Raw genomic sequence first — 20,208 nt, forward strand, 5'->3', positions numbered from 1 at the left:
GCTCACTTTTAATCACTTTCTAACAATTTTTTTCACTTTGCAACCTTTTATTTTGACACTTTTCGTGGAGCGCCTCTTGAACGCGTGCTATCCCTACGACCGCGGAACCTAACCTCAGAATCTCTCAATGATATTAAAGTGATATTATCAAATAAGATACAAAATGTTTTGAAATTAATGCATTTATGAGCCATTATTTTATTTATAAAGACAAAAAATATTAATCAACACTTATTATCACGATTTTTTAATTAAATGCGTACCTTAATGAATTTTTCTTCGTAAATGTAAAATTATTTTTTTCGCAAGACTTGTGAAAACTCCGACAGTTGCATCAGGTAATAAAACTCGATTGCATGCTGCACAAGTTCTTACGTTTATTACACATAATTTAATATTATTATTGAGTATATTCTACATTTATGTTAGCGTATACTGATGTAAGAGATATAGACTAGTGGATGGTGCCATCTCTATCCAATTGCAAGTGTATCGTTTTGTGGACGCCTGGTGCCCTGATAAAGCATACAGGCTAGTAGCTAGAAATCTGATGTCCACCAAAGTATATGGTCGGGCGTGCGAGCAGCAGTTTGTCGTTGGTTCTATTGTGTATTGTTATGTAGAACTATATTCTCTTATTACTAAATTCTATCAATTATGACTTAGTGTGTTGACCCATTTTCCACGATCCATTACAAAATCCTCTTGTATTAATAGTTATTGAATAAACATAATAGTAAAAATTGAGTTTGGCGCGAACTAAGGTAGAGAGCACATCGTGGCTCACAAAAATAGGGTAGTACGTACCAAATAAAAAAGGTGAAATGAAGAAAGAATAAGGCAAAATAAGCCCGAAAATCAAAAAAACACAAGAAAGAAGAGAACTCGTAGGTGGGAAACAAAAGGATGTGAAAAGTGTACGAACAGGGGAAGAGTTGGTAACCATAATCTCGAAAGAAGGTTCGAGAAAAAGAGAGGCAGCTAGGATATGCTAAAACAGCTAAGGGAAAAAGAAAAAATCGAGAGAACAACAAGATTAAGCGTAAAATCTCAGAAGGCCACTGAACAGTTAAAGATATTCGAACTTGACAATTTCAAGCTCAAGGTTAGTGGTGCAAAAGAGGGCGAAGAAATGACTAGGCGGCAAAAGATAATCTAACCAAGACATTGTCAAAAATGAAAGAGGAACTAGGAAATGTTAACAAGGTGGTAAGAAGCGTAAAGGAGATTACGCAAAAAACGAAGGATGACATCAAGGAACTGAGAAACGAATGCAAGGGTGGACTGGAGAAGATGAAAAGCAAAGAGAAGAGAACAAGGCGGAATAGCTAATGAAAAAAGAGCAAAAAATGAGCGATTGCAAATACCGGAAGAAAAAAAGGAGAGGATGAACAGAGAAGGCAGGAAATTGAATATAGTCATAAAAGGCTTCAAAATCAGCTAAGGAGAGACGTCAAGAGAGGTTGAAAAGCAGCTAAACCATCAATTAGGAATGGAAATGCAGGGCTTGAATGTTACAATCATAGGAGACCGAAACAAACACGTAGATAAAAAAATTATTCCAATGAAGCTACCTGGTTGGGAAACTAAAAGACAGTTGATGCAAAAGAAAAGAAACTTGGTAAGAGGAGTGTATATAAAAGATGTCTTTATACAAAAAGAAAGGACCATACAGATAAAAGCTAGACAATGGGCCAGAGAGTAGAGAGAGAGAGAAAAGGTGACGAGATTTGGTTACCGAAAAGTGCTAGTGGATAACAGATGACACCACTGGAACGAACGAGAAGGTGAGTTCGGTGAAAGGGGGCCGCAGAAGCAAACGGAATAGCTAGAAAGGGATGAAGAAAGGGAGGAGGAGCAGGGAGACGGAGTGCAGGTGTGTTTTTGGAACATGGCTAGCTTAGCAAATAAGGACGCTGATTTTTGGAAGTACACAAGAAAGTTCGATTTTGTAGGTTTAATAAAAACGTGGATAGAGGAAGGAGCATTTAAAAAATCATAGGAAGCTTGCCAATAGAGTTTGAGTGGAAGTGCTGCACAGCCACCAGAGACAAGGTTCAAGAAAGAGCGATGGGAGGCATAATCTTGAGAGTTAAAAGGTTTAGGAAATTAAGAAGGAAAAAAGTTGAAGAGTGGGCAAAGGGTTAGTGTACGAAGAGACAAGAATAGGAGAAGTGATCTGGAGATTCGTGACAGTATATAACCAGAACACTAAGGAAACGCTGAGGATAATGGAACAGAAATTAGAAATAGAGGAGAAAAGCCACCTGCTAATTGGGGGTGATGAGAACTCGAAGACGGTGGAGGAAGGTGGCATCTGTGAAGGAGAAGAAGAGTACAGCGATATAATGAAAGAGAAAATCAACGGCTTTAGGAAATCAAATGATAAAACAATAAACACAGAAGTAAAGATACTAATGGATTAGAAGAGAGAAGATGGTTCATAGTCAATGGCAGTAAAGGTGAAAGAGGGAGCTTCACACATATGGACGCAAAAGGAGAGCTTGTTAATAATTATATCATGGCGAATCAAGAGGCTGTGGACATAATCGAGATGATGGGAAAAGGTGAGAACATAGATTCAGATCACATGCCGCTAAAGCTGAAGCTGAAGGGAGTAAGAATAGCTAAACAAGAAAGAGAAAAGTATACAGAGAATGAAGAACAACAGTGGATAAAGAAGAGGTTATAGACAGAGGAGCTAAAGGAGAAGTTTGTAACAGAATGTAAAGGTTGGACCACAGAGGCGATATTGAACAAGGAAAGATGAAGCGTAATAAAAAACAAAGTGGAAATGGTAGTAAATAAGCCATGGAAAGACCGAGTATAAGTATCTAAGAAAAAAGAAGAAAAAGAGGGATCAGAAGCTGGAACTGCAAGAAGATTTCAAGATAAGAGTATATTAAAATAAGAAATGAGTACAAAAGATGGTGCAAAGAAAAGAGGAAAGAATTTGACAAACAAAAGTCACGAAAGATCAAGAATATAAAGATAGAGGCTGAATCCTGGAAGTATAAGTAAGTACAGGAAGAAAAGAGAACAAGTAGATAAAAATATTAGTATGCAGAGCTGGGAAAGACACGTCATGGAAAAACTGGAAGCGAGCTATGGTTAAGTAAGATAAACTTTAACATCCAGGAAGAACTCTACTTAGAAGAGAGGAAGGAGATATCTAGAGAAGACTTAATAAATTAGATCATAAACTTAAAGACAAGAAAAGCACCAGAAGAAGACGCAATTGAAAATAAAGTGTGGAAATATATGCCAATGGAGGTAGCATTAGCCTTGTGGGAACTGTTCAAGTGGATATGGAGAGGTGAAGGTATCCCGAATCAATGGAGGAAAGGGATAATTGTACCAATATACAAAAAAGAGAGGAAGGAAGAGGTACAGACTTATAGAGGGATGATGCTTATGGACATAGTATATAAAACACACGCAAGCATACTAAACGAAAGACTGATCAAGGAAGTAGAAAGTAAGCTGAGAGAGAACCAGTTTGGTTTTAGAAGTGGAAAAGGGGCGATGGACGCAGTCTTCGTGTTAAACCACATAGTGGATAGAAGAATAGGAAAAAAAGGAGGCAAGCTTTTCTGCTGCTTTGCAGATTTGAAGAAGGCCTTTAATAAAGTGGATAGAGAGGAGCTAAGTAGGGAGCTAGAAAGAGCTGAAGTTAGTGGGAATCTTAGAGCAAGAATTTTGGAAACATACACTTAGACAAGGAACAGAGTTCAGCTAGGAGAAAAGAGATCGCAACCCTTCTGGTCGACCAAAGGCCTAAGACAAGGATGCCCACTCAGCCCCACGCTATTCAACATTTATGTAAGAGGCCTAAAAGAACATCTGAGGAAGAACATAACGGGAGGGGCAAGTGTTGGATAGAGTAAGATCTGGTTGATAATGTATGCGGATGACATAGTCCTAATCGTGGAGGACGAAGAGGATCTGAAAGGGATGCTTAGAAGACTGAAGAAATTTTTAAAGAAAAAGAAAATAAAACTGAGTCTAGGGAAAACAAAAATTCTGGTATTCGAAAGAGGCAGGAAAAAGGCAAACAGAAGGAAATAATATTGGGAGAGCGAAGAAATTAAGAAAGTAAAGGAAATTAAATATTTGGGCTATACCTTGCAAAAAAATGGTAGAGCAGAAGCACACATGAAAGAGAGAAAAAGAAAGGCCGTAATAGCAATGAACAGTACTTGGAGCATAGGAGAGAGACTATTTAGGAGTAACTACAGAAGGAGAATGCTAATGTTTGGAGCACTAGTAGAGAGTATTGCACTATTTGGAGCCGAAGTATGGGGATGGAAATTAAAGGAGAGCATGAAAAGCATGAAGAGAAGGTACGTGAAATGGATTTGAAATTAGACAAGAATACGCCAAACTACATACTAATAGAGGAGACAAAGACAGCAGAAATATCAAAAAAGGCCTTAAAGAGAGCAGTAAACTATGAGTACATGGCAACGGCGTCTGAAAAAGTACTGGTAAAAGATTGCTTGGAGGAAAGAAACAAAGCGTTGCTGGCAAGGCAAGAAAAATACTGAAAGACCAAAAGAAACGAGGTAATAAGGGTGAAAGGGGATAGGGACCTAGTAGTTAATCAAAGGAGTGTCAAGCATATGCTAATAAAAATGCTGGAAAGAAGATACATAAAAGAGGTTGAGAAGAGAAAGGACAAGACAGTAGAATCTAAATATAATCCGGTATACAAAGAATTATGGAAAGAGAAGGAACCAAGTTATCTGAAGAACATGACAATAAAGGAGGAAAGATCAATGCTAGCAAGGTTTAGGTGTGGAAATATGACGAAAAGTAAGGAATACTGGAAGGAAGAAAAGGACAGAGTATGCAGACTGTGTTATGTGGAGCAAGAAACAATGTATCACGTCCTAAAAGAATGCACATTACACAGGGAAAAGCTGTCAGATACCAGATGAACTAGACGAGAAATGCAAGGGAGTAAAAAATCTTGTAAGCATAGAAAGGAAACGTAAAGAATACGAGCAGCTGATTTAGTAATATGCAGTCAGAAGAACGTGGAAGGTGTGTTGAGCTACGAAGGAAGAAAAAGGAGCACAGAAGGCACAGAAAGCAATCAAAACAGACATGCAAGCCCCGACGGGCAAAGAAGTCATAATGAACTCGATGGTCGGAGCTATCGATAGCAAGATAGATATCGAAGAGACAAATATCGAACCGAGGTATCGTAAGGGAGAAAGACGGTAAGGGGAGGTTAGATTAGCGGTACGTGAGACCTGATGAACAGGAAAGAGTGGCACGTGCAGGTGTGAGAAGCAGAAGAAAGACCAACGTAAAAGAAGGAAAAATGATTAAAGAAATGAAAGGAAAGGCAAGTGAGAAATGCAAAGCAAAAGGCCAAACAAGAGGTGGCTGAAAGAAGTCTGGGAGAAGATGACGAGTGACCAGAAGGAGATCTTTTATATGAAGGAAACACTGGATAAAGTGTTAGTCACGTGTGCAGAGTTGGAAAAAAAGATGGTGGAAGCTCAGAAAAGCCTGGAAGAAATGAAGGCAAGAGAAAGGGTAAAAGGTGAAGAAAGGGCAGAGCTGAGGGAAACGGTTGAGAAGATCAATAACTGGTGCAGAAAAATGACAATCGAAAAAAAGAGAAGACAGTGATGAAGAATAAGGTGGAAGAACTGGAGAGAGGAGTGGAAGATATTAGGACTGAAATCAAGTAGTGGTACAAGGATAGCTCCTTCCAGACCACAGTTACAGAGGAGTAAAAGAAAGAAGGAAAAGTGGAGGGGATGCAGTTACAAAGGAAAATATGCTGGGGAGAAGGAAAAGTGAAAGTGTGTGATGGGAGACTAAGTGCTGAGTCGTGCTAGGTAGTGTGGTGGCTAATGCGCCAAAGGCTGTGAAAATGTTATTAAATTGTAGGTAAAATTAAGTGATTCTGTTAATAACTAAAAATACTCGATAGAAGACCTTAAGTATATCAATAATAAATAATACATTAAATAAAAGTAAAGCAGTAGTTGGCACTGTATTGGAACTTTTTGTTTCTGTTTATTTTGATTAGGTACAATCGTTTTCGGTTTTTGTTTTTGTTTTTTTTTTTCGATCTCTTAACCTGATAAACGAAAATATGTTCCTATATGTTTCTATTTTTGTAATAAAAAAGTCATGTTTCTTCTTTTTATAAATGAAATTAAATTAGCATTTTAGTAAAATCTGGCTTGTAGTCCAAGGAAATTAGACAAAGGTCCATAACAAATAAATAATAATCAATAAATAATAGTGAAAATTTTAAAAAATGTACTGCCAATTATGCAAAAAATTCTTTGCTTTTTTGTATGTTTGACTGCGTACTCTATTGATTCTGCTAGCTGCCTATATATAGTTATACGCTGTAAGTGTAGGCTGTGAGAGCTAATCATCAGAGAAGTCCGAAAGAGATGTAAGACCTGCTTGGTTTTCTTTCCTTGCCTGCCGAGCAGACTTACCCCCTTTATTATGAGACTTTAATAGGTATATAACAGATGGTTAGTTAGCTGCTGAACACACTTTAAGTTTATAAATATACCTATGTTTTTTTAAGAAATAACTTTAATTAGTGTATCTTTATCCTATAACTCACTGCCAAAACGAAGCTGAAATATCAGGTAATAAATCAGGTAATTTATCTGGTAATATTTATTTACTTGATCTTTTGGTATGATATAAAACCTGATATATCAGCTGATTCTCGTAGACAAGCGTGTTATGTGTCAATTATTTAAAGGTTAAATACATTTCTTAAACTCTCAGGTAAGATCTCAGATGTTTTTTTAGATAAATTATCAGATGAAATCTCACTTAAGAATTTGAAAAATGTATTTGATTTTTTAAAACTGACACAAAACACAGGGCGTATTTTTCAATGTACCATCTTAATAGTATTATCACCGAAATAGTTTTGAACACTGTGAAATTAATTTTTTTTTTTTTTTTTTTTTATGTAGTAAAGATACATTTTAAGAAATCTCAGCTGTCTCATCTGAGATCTTACTTGATAGTTGTAGACAGAAAATGCAGTGATATTTTTCCTCCAGAAACTTTTCAGGATGCAGATGACTTGAAAAAGAAAAGGATTGCGTGCAGCAGCAGGAGGATATGAATGCCGTCATATTCTTAACTCTTCGTGTGAATATCTATATTAAAAACAATAGGAAAATCAAGGGTTTAAAAAACTCTTCTGTCGTTTATGAGACTGAATATTCATGTCTATCAATCTTGAACCCCTTTTACAATCCATAAATATGAAGACTTTACTAAAATTTGTTGTTAATAAAAATAATGACTACAGTCCTGGAGAGCGAAATTCTTGAAACATTGTGATTCAAAGCAAAGGTTAATTGATTGTTATGTATAAACTATAAAACTTTTGTTTACTTATGGCGTATTTGATATTAGAAAAATGACGTTTGAGGACGTACGACAAATGAAGAAAGTAAAATTTTTTGATAAGCACAAGGTTAAGTATTTTATCAGGACTGCGTGTCAAATAAGTCTCAAAAAAAATTTCTGAGATAAAAAAGTTAACGACTTAAAACTAGTTGCTGCTGCTGCTGCAAAAATAAAAAGCTACTGGCGTACTGAACAATTAGCAAGCTTAAAAAATACCATCATCAAGCTTAAAGGAATAAAAGAAGCAACAGCTACTGCTGCTTTTTTACAGGTTTAAGATAATATAGTAGTAACAGTTTATTGTAGTTATTAATAATAGCAAACAAAAAAATGTAATCTCAGTTACGAATGTGCTACGAAAAAGTAATTGTATTCTATTCTTTACAGTCTTATGATATTTACATTTACCTTTTTTTTTGTAGACCAATAATGATGTTTGATTTTTTTGATAGTTCTTATTTTCATACTTTTATTTGTGCGTATATCTACATGTACTCTGTGCATGTGTAAAAAGTCATTAACTGAGTATGTACTTAATATTTATTTACAGTAATTACCTGGCTTACATTATATAACACTCTAGTTTTGCAATTAAATTTTTATTTTGTACATTACTATCACATCATTTACTTAAAACTAAAATGAGATTCAGTCAATTGAAAAAACTACTAAGGATTTCTTAAAACTTGCATTCCTTAAAATAAGTTTACAATAAAATAACAACTTAAAAAAAATAATAATACGAAATTGATACCAAAAATTTTTAAGTTATACTGAACTTATTTTTTATAACTACAATGCTACAGTAAGTCGATATGACAACGTTTTTTACATAAAATCTATGAGTTTTCAGGATTTGTGAGTATCTTAAAGTTAAACAGACAAATTTTGTACATAAATTTTAATGTAAAAACTGTCCAGCGTTATATTTGGGTGAGACAAAGCGAGCTGCAGAGGTCCGAATCAACGAAGACATAAAGAACAAAAATTCTGATTCCTTATTTGTGCATATCACAACACTTGTAACCATGAATTTGATTGGGACAATATCAAAATTCTTGACACAGAATTCAATTTGAAAAAAATAATTATTTATGAAATGCTTGACATAAAATTGGACGAGAACAACATCAATAAGAAGAAAAATGTATTTTTCTTTTGATCGAGCGTATCTTCCTTCACTACGAAAGTTTTAATGTGCCGATCGATTTTAACGCCCTTCACCGTCTACCTTTGTTGCTTTGCCTACATGAGCGCTATTGTGTTGTGTAGTTTATTATTAGCCTATCGTTCGACCTGTAACTATTGAGTCAAAATACATACGAACTCTTGCATACCTGCGGTAATAATTTGTATTATAAAAATTTTATTGTTGTGTGCATGTGTTTCATCCAAACTCTTATTGTGTTCAAATTTTTAGCCTAATGAGGCTGTCAAAAATGGTTAGTGAAACGTTGCAGTAATAAATCAGCATAAAAAAAATTTTAATACACCTTGTATTTATTCATTTGTTACATCTCGTTCCCAATGTACCACTGATCACTTGAATTTCTAATATTTCTTTCTGGTAATAAATAAACAAATAGAAAATCACATATAGTATAAAAACATTACAAGTTATCGAAACATTACAGTAAAAAAAAGGTGTGTATGTAAACTGTTATCTTTAGTATAAATTGGTCTCCATACATAGAAGCAAAAACAAGTGAACGGGTTTTTGTCGATTCGTTATCAGTCTTTCAAATTTACTCAGCCTTGCAACATATTTTATTTCGAACAAAATTCTAACACCTCCTTTCAGTCAAGATCCCATTAAAAAAATTATTTTCTTAAATGTTTAGACGGATAAATGGATACAAGAATAATCTGACAACTGTACAATGTTTAACTTTTGTAAGAAACTAATTATGATTCAAATGACTGGTATCATTTATAATTTAGCCGATTTTCTACCAGTACACCACTAAAAAAATTTCGGCAAAGTTAATACAAATTTGAATGATACCCATTCGACCACACTGAATAAAAAAAAAAGGCTGAGTAGCATAAAGGTAATGGAGTGGACGACGTTTCGTTTCGCTATGGAAGTGCAGCAGGGCTATGCTCTACTCACTTGACTTCTATGAATGGTACTGAAGCTGTACTATTAGGGAGGAGAGCATCACAGCTGATGCCTTGTTTACATGGAGTTGATAGCTGTGACGCCAGACTACCGATGGTGCTAGCGCATATCTATAGTCTCTGGCTATTTGCATAGACTGCGATGGGATCTGTCCATCGATCTGTATGCGTTTTATTCTGAATTATACATAGCGTATTTCTGCTTATGGATATAATTTTTTTTATATTATAGTACTTTTATAAAAGGCACTACTCCGAGCACTTAGCACTTGAAAGAAGGAAGGGAAGAGGTATGGAAGGCCTCCCATTGCTGGAAGGGGGGCAAGGGGAAATTAGGCAATTATGCTGCTAGAAGGTCGCCTTAACCCTCCTCGAGATGCATTGCGTGGTGTAAAAGCTCATGTAAAAATTCACAGAGGTACTTGCCCGAAAAAGTCGCACTAGCCGGGAATCGAACCGCGGTCTCCCGCGTGCCGGCCCGCGACCTAGCCGACTAAGCAACCGAGCTATGGATATAATTATAAGCAGTAAAAATTAATTAATAAAATTTTTTTATGTGAACTTGATTAACGTATTAAATTAGGAATAGTTGATTAATGTATTGTGCATTCCCTAAAAACACTGATTAGAAAATAAAAGAAAAAAAATTTATTAATTTATTTCTGTAGCAAATGGCAACTTAAAGAAAAATTTATTTATGTTGGAAGTAAAATTGTTATTATTTTTCAATAAGTACTGTAATAGAGTAATGGGGGGTGTCACAATTTATTTAATTTATATCTTCTCTATTGTTATCATTTGAATAGATTATCTTGTGCTACTTATCTTAGTCTTCTCAGAATTTGGAATAAAAATAAGGAAATAAGTATACCACTGTAGGATTGATTAGAGGTATCCCATATTGTAAGTTGAGTTATAATTTATTTACGAAATATAAAACTTTGATTTATTTAACTAAATTTAAATGATAAACTTATTTTATTTTAAAGATTTTAAGAGGTGTGGTTGCAGGATAGAAGAACTGATGCAGTCGATTACGTTTTTTAACTCAGAATTTAATTGTATTAAAATTATGTGTTACACGAGGTCTGTCCAGAAAGTATCGGGCCTACCTCTACAAAACGTTAACAGTAAAGCCTTACGAGCTCAGCGGTTTCTCGTTGATACCTTTTGGACGCATTGTTCATGCTCAGCGTGTCTTTGCTTACACAGTTATTTGTGAGTTTGGTGGATTTCGTGATTGTTAAAAATGACTGAAAAGCAAGATCAACGAATTTTCATTAAATTCTGTTTTCAGCTCAGAAAAACGAGTTCTAAAACTATTCAGATGATGCAGAAGGCTTTTGGAAATGAGTGTATGAGCAAAACACGAATAAAAGAGTGGTTAAATCGTTTTAAAGAAAGCCGTATTTTTGTTGATAGTGATTCTCGTTCTGGAACATTGGATAATATTAAGTGGGTGCGACTTTCGATCGAACAAAATCGTCGTATTACTGTGTGGGAACTAGAAGAAGACCTTGGAATACAAAAACTATAATTTAGAAAAGTTGAACCTCAAATTTACAAATAACACGCGTGTGTGCGAAGTTCATACCGAATTACTCAGTGCAGAGCAAAAACAGCTCCGCTTAGAAATTGCACAGGACAACTTAAAAATGCTCAATAATAATTACACTTTGCTTAGAAAGGTTATTTCTGGTGATGAGTCATGGATTTATGGTTATGATCCTGAAACAAAGCAACAGTCTTCTCAGTGGAAACACTCTAAATCGCCAAGACCAACAAAAGCACGTCAAAGTCGAAGCAATATTAAGTCAATGTTGATTGTTTTTTTTGATCGGAAAGGTATTGTGCACCATAAATATGCACCAACAGGTCAGGCAATCAATCAACAATTTTACGTTGAAGTTTTAAAACGTTTGCGTAAAGCAGTGATAAGAAAATGCCCGAACTTTTGGTCAAGTAGGGTTTGGCTCCTTTATCACGATAATGCGCCAGCGCATTCATCGAATCTCGTGCAACGGTTTTTGACTAAACACAGTACTGCATTACTGAGACCACTTCTGTGTACTCTGAGTTGTTGTCTGATCGTAGAGGTCATCGTCAAATTTATATTAAAAGTTGTCCCTACAACATTTTTTTTTAACTCTTGATTCTTTCTCTTAAATTTATCAGTTAAACAATGACTAACTGGAAAAATAGACACTGTAACTTATAACTATTGTCAAAGAAAGTACACTTTTGGCTTTAATGTTACAAAGAAGCGCAAATACAATTAATTGTATTTTCTCACAAGCTCTCTATACTATTTCATTTGTCCTTTATTTAATATTGGCAATGTTGAGACTCCAATAGTTTTTCTTGAATATAATTACTTATTTTCCAATGAAATTAAATTACCAATCATCAGACCAAAATATTATAGAAGCTCAGCAACTGACTGCTTTATTTTTAGTTTTTCTTACCCTTTTTTAGTTTTAACAAACGACAATGGCTGTGGTTCGCTTCTTTTCTTAATATTTCCATTTGTAAAGATTTTTGTTATATGATTGATTTTGTTTTAAAGTAATAATTTTAGTCTGAATTATTTTTTTCAACCCTTGAGCAATGGTGTATGCTGCGACTCCCTTACATATGTCGTGCATCAAATCAACAGTAATATTCTTAGTAATTTAAAATTTATTGATTTAATTAAAAACACTAATTTCTTTCACACCAACATCTTGCTACTTATTATTAGAAATTGCATTTTCATATGCTTTAGTAGTCCGTAGATACGCTTCTTTTCAGTTGATAATTTTTATTATAGAAGCTGTACAAATTTTGCTGTACTGTTTAGCAGAAAAACTCCTTGAAAAACCGCATGTGCACTGAGAGAACGTTAGCACTACTGCAGCGCCATACGGAATGACTACTACCCTACTATGGAGTACCACAGTCCTCATAATTTGAGAGCACTGCTCTCCTAGTTGGCACAGCTACAATCCCAAAAGTGCGACAGCAACGTTGCCAGTATGATGAGTTTCTAACCTTACAAACTTAGGGACGGTTGTAATACACATTTTTCGCGTGATAGTAACAGGCATGATGGTGACCCAACTTTTTTACTTTTTTCACTTTTCCAGAAATTCAAAAACCTTTTTCACTTTTTTCATTTTTTTGAAATAAAAAGTATGATTTCATGCTAAATTTAGTAAATCTTCCACCGTATTACATGAAAAAAATTCCTGTCCAAAGCTTTTGCAATTTTTTTTTGAACGCGTAGCGTAAGGATCGTTTGAATTTTTGCGCGGAAATAGTCGATAGTGGATAAGTAGTGGGCGTAATACGGAAGTGAGTATGAGGATCTCTCTCCATCCGTCAAGTTAGACTAGGGCATCCTCCTCGCTTCTTCTGTCTTGCATCAAGTAGTGCTGCCGCGCCAGACTATACAGCTTGGTTGACGCTAGTGCAACATCAGGTAGTCAATCAGTATACAGTGGATGTAATGAATTTCTTGGTACTTTACTTAAACTGCAGCTTCGTTCACGCGTGTGTGTCAAATAATCTCTAAGGTCCTTATTGTACTGCTATTGACAGGTGCGTGCTGAGTCTGGCTTGACATTGGCGCATTTCTACAGTTTGCTGCAACTTCTTTGATTTACTGTTCTGTATTTATGTACAAATAAAAAATGCCTTGGCATGGTTTAACACCAACAGCTCGCCAATCGAGAGAGCCTCGCGTAGGACTCTGCACCAACACTTTTATTTCTCTCTCGTCAAAGTTATTTTACCTACTAATGGTTGTCATTTCAGTGTTATTTATATTTTGTACACCCTTTAGGTCAAGCTTTTTGAGGTTAGGTTCTTTTCCCAATATATATGTATTTTCAGGTAGATCTCTACTAATCACTAGAATGGCGGGAGATGTAAAAAATGACAAAACGTTGGTACATACAGACTGGCTTTTGAAAACTGACTTTAATGGGCATCAGTATAAAGATTATGCAACAATCAAGACACATCATTCTTATTTTTGTAACTGCTGTACAAGTACTATTGATCGTGTATCCAAAAGAATTTCAAGCTCTTTTTCAGCATGCAAGCTGTGTAAAGCACAAGAAAAATATAAGAGAGCAGTTGGATCCGGCTCTACTTCATCTCGCACTTATAACACCAAAGCTCATTCAAAGTAAAACAACCACCATCTCAAAGTAACTTTTTAATCAAAACTTTGTCTAATCAAGATGAAAGCTTTAAGAAAACAGCTTTTGTGGGTAATAAAGACTGTCACAAACAATCAGTCAGCGTCGTCGTATGAAGAGTTACGTGATACCTTTATATCTATGTTTGGTGCACACGCTGTAGGTGAATTCTCTTTGGGCCATCCAAAAAAGGCCTATTTACAAACAGAATGCCTTGGTCCGTAATTTTATCGGAAAATAGTCGAGGATGCAAGCCAATCATACTATACTCTTTGTTTTGATGAAATAACAAATATAAAGGGTTCAAAAGAGGTCCGTATCATGCTAAGATATTGGTCAAATAACTTATATAAAGAATTTTGTTGACATCTAGAAACATTTTTTCTTGGCCATGCTTATGCTATTATAGTGGTTGATTTTTTACTTAAAGCTTTGAAAAACGGTAACTTGGTGCCAGACAAAATAATTATGCCTTCCTGGGAAGGACTGAATGTGAACAAATGTATTATTAAGGACTTATCTCAAGCTATTGTTAATCAGTATCCTGACTTCAAAGGTTTTTATCTATCGGTACTTGTAATTTGCATGTTGCTCATAACTCATTCAAGAAAGGAGTAGATGCCTTTTCTTCTGATGTAGTTGATTTGTTGTATAATTTTTACCAGCGGTTTGATGATTTTCCAAGCCGTACGGAAGACTTCAACAAAATACTTTCGAAATCAAATCTTTCTCTGCTCGAAGTGTTGAATTATGTATCATACAGATGACTGTTGATAGTAGAGCCAGCAAAAAGACTTCTGTAGCACTGGTCTGCTCATCAAGAATATTTTTTAAAATTTGTCCCAAACACAATGACAGCTAAAAAATTTGTAAATGTCAAGAGGTATTCTGAAACAAAGGCATGTCTCGAAATTCCTACAATAAAGGCAGAAATAAGTTTTTTGAAAGAAAGTGCTTATCTGTTTTAGAGATTTTCAAAAATATTCCAAAGAAAAGATCCAATGATTTATTTATTGTACTCTGAAGTAAAAGATCTTGCCTATGTCTTAGCTAGTAGAGTGTGTAAAGAAACAGTTGTAGATAAGTTACTTAATATCAGCAACCCATTTGCCCCAGAAAACTTATTGTTTGCCAAAGATTTAAAATGTCTCGATTTAACAGAAAAAAAATTCAAAGAAAAATCGATCAAGGACATCGATATTCTTAAATTTAGGAAGTCGGCACATAACTTCTTCAAATAATCAACTAAATATTTATTGAATAAGTCTATACTGAGTACTCTCGTAGCAAAACATTTTAGGTGCTTAAATCCTTTATTTATCAAAGATAAGAAATGTGCAGGGAGTGTTGAAAGAGTCGCTAAAGCTCTACCCATTGATATTAGCGTCACTACTTTGATAGATGAATAGGGACTACTTCAGAAGGAAGTTTTACCAAAATTTTCAAGTAATGATAGAGTGGACCACTTTTGGAAAAAAATCTTTTATATAAAAAATCCTTTTGATGAGGTATAGTATTCTATTATAGGAAAATTTGTAAAAGCTGCTCTGTGTGTATCTCATGGTAGTTCAGATATTGGAACGGTTTCCTGAATCAAGTCATATTATGACTAAAGACAAAACGTAAATGCTTGAAAGAACTCTAAATGCAAAATTATATATGAAAGTAGGTTTAAAATTTTTAAATGATAAGCCTTACCATATCCTAATAAGCAAAGAATTGCTACTTTTAGCAAGACTTAGGTACAGCAAGTATAGGGAGTATCTGGACAAAGAAAGACAGTTGAAAGAAGAAAACAGTAGAAAGAGGAAGAAAGAAAAAGGAGAGGTTGTTTCAAGAGAAAAAGAGTTGGAATCACAAAAGAAAATGAGGGTAGAGATCAGTACATTAAAAATCAAAGCCAGAGAGTTACAACAGACTCAAAAATAAGAAGCGATGGCAAGTGACGTCTTGCTAGCTGAGGGTCATGATTCACCAATCGTGTAGCTCTGGTGAGCTGTTAAGTATATTTGTTTGTATTATATTAGTATGGATAAAAAATAGTTAACTACAATAGTTTAAATTAATTTTTTTTCGTTACATGACCGACATCGTTGCCGGGGTTATGTTGCGGCCCGGGGGACTTTAGGGTAGCCCTGGTTTGATGGTGCTTATGTGGCGAATTATATTTTTCCTTTTAAGGGTGCACTATACTCCCGCAAGTTCTAAAAACGCCCAAGGTACAAAAGAAAAATTTTTTGTACCACCATTGTTACAAAAAATATAATTTCCTTCTTTAGTAATCTATGAAGTATTTTAAAAACACACACACAGATGTATATATATACATTTATTTTTTTCAGTAGCTGAGCATTTCAATCGTTTGACTAACACAAAATATCCCTCGCCCTATTCGACCTCAGATATTGTTATCAGTTGGGTGGCCACATATACTAAAAACAGAAAATTCGCATTTCAAAGGACAAACAGAGCAATCCACTGTCGAGAGATAAATACCTTAACTACTTTCCCGCTTGGGATCTCCACTTGGAGTTTCTTTGGTAAGATTTCATTTATATCTTAATGATAATATCAAACATATAATACTCTAACCATCTTGCGCTCGTACTTAAGAAAAAGATAAAAGTGTTAGATTTCTAGTATAACTAGTGTCTGTATGTATATAAATATGTATTTTAAATGCCGACATTAATTTCAATTTGCCAGCTAGACAAACTGGTCTGGTCATTGTTAAAAACTTGATTAGTGCAGGTAAAGCAAGTTTAAACTGCTTAGATGATCCAAAGATGTCTGAAAAAAGCTCAGGGAATTGTCAAAAAATTGTAACGCTTTGTAAAGATTTGAAGAATAAAAAACTTATCTCTTTCTTCAAATTCCACAATATTTCTACGGTACAAAAGTATATAGAAAATAACCGGTTGATGATTGGTGAAGGTACGTTAAAATATGTTCTCCTTAAAACATACAAGTTTTTGTAGCTCCAAAAAATTTCTAATACAACCGTATCAATTTTTTAGAAGATTTTTTTACCATGTGTGGTTTATTTCTGTTTCCATTATCAATGTTTATTTTGAAACAAACGAAAATCGAAAACAAAGTAATCAGCTTTTGAAAACTCGATACAATCCGGAGTTTTTTTTACTTTTTCAAGTAAAAATTATTAATTTGCAAGTTAATAATAATTCTATTTAAGTACTTAGCTTTTGATTGCTATAGCTCTATCGGAGTAAGCGTAACTCAAGCTTGGTCAATCTTCCTTTTTTATCCAGACATAATCATTAATTTTTTTTTATTCCAGCGCGTTTTTCTTAGCATGATTAATACATAATTTATTTATGTTCTTGTACGTGTCATAAATATGTTTTTTTCTTTTACATTTTGTAAAAGTAACTACTGAAAACTTTATAGCGGAAAACACATTCCAATGCAGAAAACCGCGAAGATTACATACATTTAACTTTTTTTAAGGAAGCAGATTATTTTCATGATAACGTCTTAAAACAAAATTCTTGGTTAACTGAAAAAAACCAAGTTGTACTTTTATATTTAGTATTTGAAGGGAAAGAGCTGTCAGGCCTTTCGGTGCGCGCGCATAAAGAGAGAGAGAGAGAGAGCTGCGAACACCAATGTACACAGCTTTATACACGGCTGTACTACTATAACGGGGTTGGAAAAATGTCTTGTTATACTTTTTTTGGTCTAGCCCCTATTTAGAAATCCCACATAGCACTCACGCCAGCTGCGGGCGAGCTCGGAACTACGGAGAGAAGGCATTTTATCGGACAGAAATTAAAGTGTAATAGCATGTACATTGCCGATTTACTTTGTTTATTTAGGCACTGTCAAGATTGTATCGACTCAGGTTTTGAAGTTCCCTTTAAGTGTAAGGTACGCCAAAGTAAACCTACAGTTGCTTTTTAACATTTGTATTATTTAAGTCGACTCATTTTCATCTAATTCATGATTAGTGTTGACGTCACAACCAGCAGTTTCAATCGCACTTAACTCAGTCTGAATCTGAGTACTACTACGTTAACCAAACAATTCAATCATGACAGTGCCTAAATAAACAAAGTAAATCGGCAAAGTACATACCATCACACTTCAATTTCATTACGATAAAAAGCCTTCTCTCTGTAGTTGCGAGCTCGCCCGCAGACAATGTGAGTGCTAGGTGGGATTTTCCAATGCACTCAAGATTCATAACACGAGAAAAAGAACTCTGTTCTAAATTCACAGTTTTTTAGAATAAGTGGCTATTTTTCCAGAAATACGGTCTTAGTTTTGATTAATAATTAAATAACTTTTAGTTTTTCAAAACTATGTTGTAATGCCAATTACATTGTAGAGCTAGAATTTTTTTGCAATTAGAAAAAAAAGTGTCATACAACTAATAGAGGTAGTGTAACAGTTTTTTTCAATAATTGTGGCTTTGTTCATTGACATTTAGACTTTAAAATTTAGCATAATCAAGTCAAAATTATTTATTTTTTGATCATTACACTTAAAACACCGTACTACTTTCCATTTTGTTGTTACAGTGAAGACTTTTCGTGCTCTCCTTTTCCAATTAAAGGTGGTGAAAAATCTTGCAATATCTCGGCTTTGACTGCACCAAGACACTTTTTTTTTTTCAAGTGAAGGGTAGGACGTAAAATTATTAAAGGCAGTGAGTAAGTGCTTATCGTAGCACCCCTAAAATTTTTATTTTGCTGGTATATTTCGTGATGCAACTTAACAATTTTTTTTTTTATGAAAAAATAATAAAGTATGTGTGTGTGTACATATATATTTTTTAAAAAACAATTATTTATTTCAAATGGTTTTTTTATTTATTTAATAAGTTAATAAAACTCCAAGTACCTAATTGTGAGTCATTTAAAGCGTTTGCACGCCGTAACTTGTTGTAAATTTAAGCATAATGAAAGACCCAATTGGTCGATCTTTGTTAATCTGGTTGACTTGACTTCTATACTTCTGTTTGATAATAGAATAAACACAAACCCAAATCGTGTTAATCTCTAGTCTCAAGTTAATCTCTAGTCTCACAACATGCTCACATTCGCATTTTTTTGTTTGCGTTGAAGTAAACAAAAACTATATTTTAATTGTTCTTAAAAAACCCTAATTAAAAAGTATTAATCTGTATTAATCTATTACTTTGACCAAATTCTAAAGGAGGCTAAACAATACTATAGATTTATTTGAAGCCATAAAAACCTAGCAACAGAGCTACTTCAAAGTTTTTTCTCATTATACTAGGAAAAGTTATGTACGAGTAGAAGAAGCGAGTACTACTTTAAAAATATTAAGTTTACGTGAAGTCCATGTATCAAGAATATTAGAATATTCTGGATAAGCTAACACATATACGACCAATACATAAAAATCTTATAATTTTTAAATCGTCAAACAAGATTGATTAGTTGTGGAAGTTTTTGTTTTAAAAGTAATGGTATTAAATTCAAAATCCTAACATGATTTCTTCCCAGTTTTTTTCAATTTTCAATTCAAATACATCAAACGGATATCGATTATTAATTTAGCATTTGTTATTTCCCATTAAAGTTTTTAGACGTATCTTTAATGTTAAATATGCCGATTGGTATATTAGACTGATATAATTAGATTTTATACCATTGAAAAAAAATTAATTCCTATAAGCAAATAAAAAATTGGATTAAAGTAGTAAAAATTGCTGCAACCAAAAACAAACCTCTGAATTTGTCAGCAAAGTGGCCAAAAAAAATGGTAAAAGTGCCAAAATCACCTAAATGGCGAATAAATCAAAAACAGTAATAGATGGAGAGAAAAGTTGAATGCCAAAAAGATGCGCCTTTCCAAGCCACACAAAAGTAGCCTTGTTGAAATTAATTTCAATAAATAGTTTTTTGAAAATTGCAAAAAATCGCAAATTTGGCCCTTTTTAAAAAAATTCATAATTCAGTCCCATTTGAACATAAAGAGCTGAAAATTTGATACAATGTTTCTTTCGTAGTCTTTAACATATACTCCAAATTTCAAGATAATACTATTAATAGTTTTTGCCAACCGTCGTGTTAAAGAAAAAATGGTTCCTTCGAAAAATGGCTCTAAAAAAGTTTTAAGACCACTTACGGACATTTTACTAACGCGCTGCTCTTCGTCAAGAGTTAGCGTTCAACATGCTAAAATTTTATAATCCCATCTTGTTTAGAAGTACTGTTAAAACTGCATCGAAAAACAGTGATTTTCGCAGGAGGCCGTCGACGGTGCGTGGTGAGGCAAGCTGCCGAATTAGGCCACGCCCACTTCCTCGCTGAGCGCTCAGCGCGCTTTCGAGCGTGTTGGTTTAAAATGACTACGTGTTGTAAAACCAACGATATCTCTGAAACTAAGCATCAGAAATTGATGTTGTTTTTTTAAATCTGGGGTAGCTTTCAATAATATTGAGATTGAGCGTATCGACATATTAATAAAAAAAATAATAGTCATGGAAAAACGGTAC

At 34.3% G+C, this 20,208-nt stretch overlaps 2 protein-coding genes across 7 annotated transcripts in view; both read left to right on the forward strand.

Moving 5' to 3' along the window:
* Positions 1-20,208, forward strand: part of BORCS6 (BLOC-1 related complex subunit 6) — a 441,611-nt gene that overhangs the window by 31,420 nt on the left and 389,983 nt on the right. For all 6 annotated transcript variants that reach the window (XR_016293438.1, XR_016293440.1, XR_016293439.1 and 3 more), the window contains exon 2: positions 16,064-16,261. The gene's annotated coding sequence lies outside the window, so the exon portion shown is untranslated. The remainder of the gene's footprint in view (positions 1-16,063; positions 16,262-20,208) is intronic.
* LOC149375743 (uncharacterized) lies at positions 3,268-3,717 on the forward strand. Its single transcript, XM_089596156.1, has one exon. It carries the CDS (start codon positions 3,268-3,270, stop codon positions 3,715-3,717), a length of 450 nt encoding a protein of 149 aa, XP_089452282.1.

Source organism: Copidosoma floridanum, unplaced genomic scaffold (genome assembly GCF_036245765.1).
Source record: "Copidosoma floridanum isolate Cflo_tuat_1 unplaced genomic scaffold, Cflo_Japanese_pri ptg000004l, whole genome shotgun sequence".
Taxonomy (NCBI): domain Eukaryota; kingdom Metazoa; phylum Arthropoda; class Insecta; order Hymenoptera; family Encyrtidae; genus Copidosoma; species Copidosoma floridanum.

Excerpts from the sequence above, each read along its gene's own strand:
- LOC149375743 (XM_089596156.1), top strand. The coding sequence starts at position 3,268 with ATGGAGGTAGCATTAGCCTTGTGGGAACTGTTCAAGTGGATATGGAGA.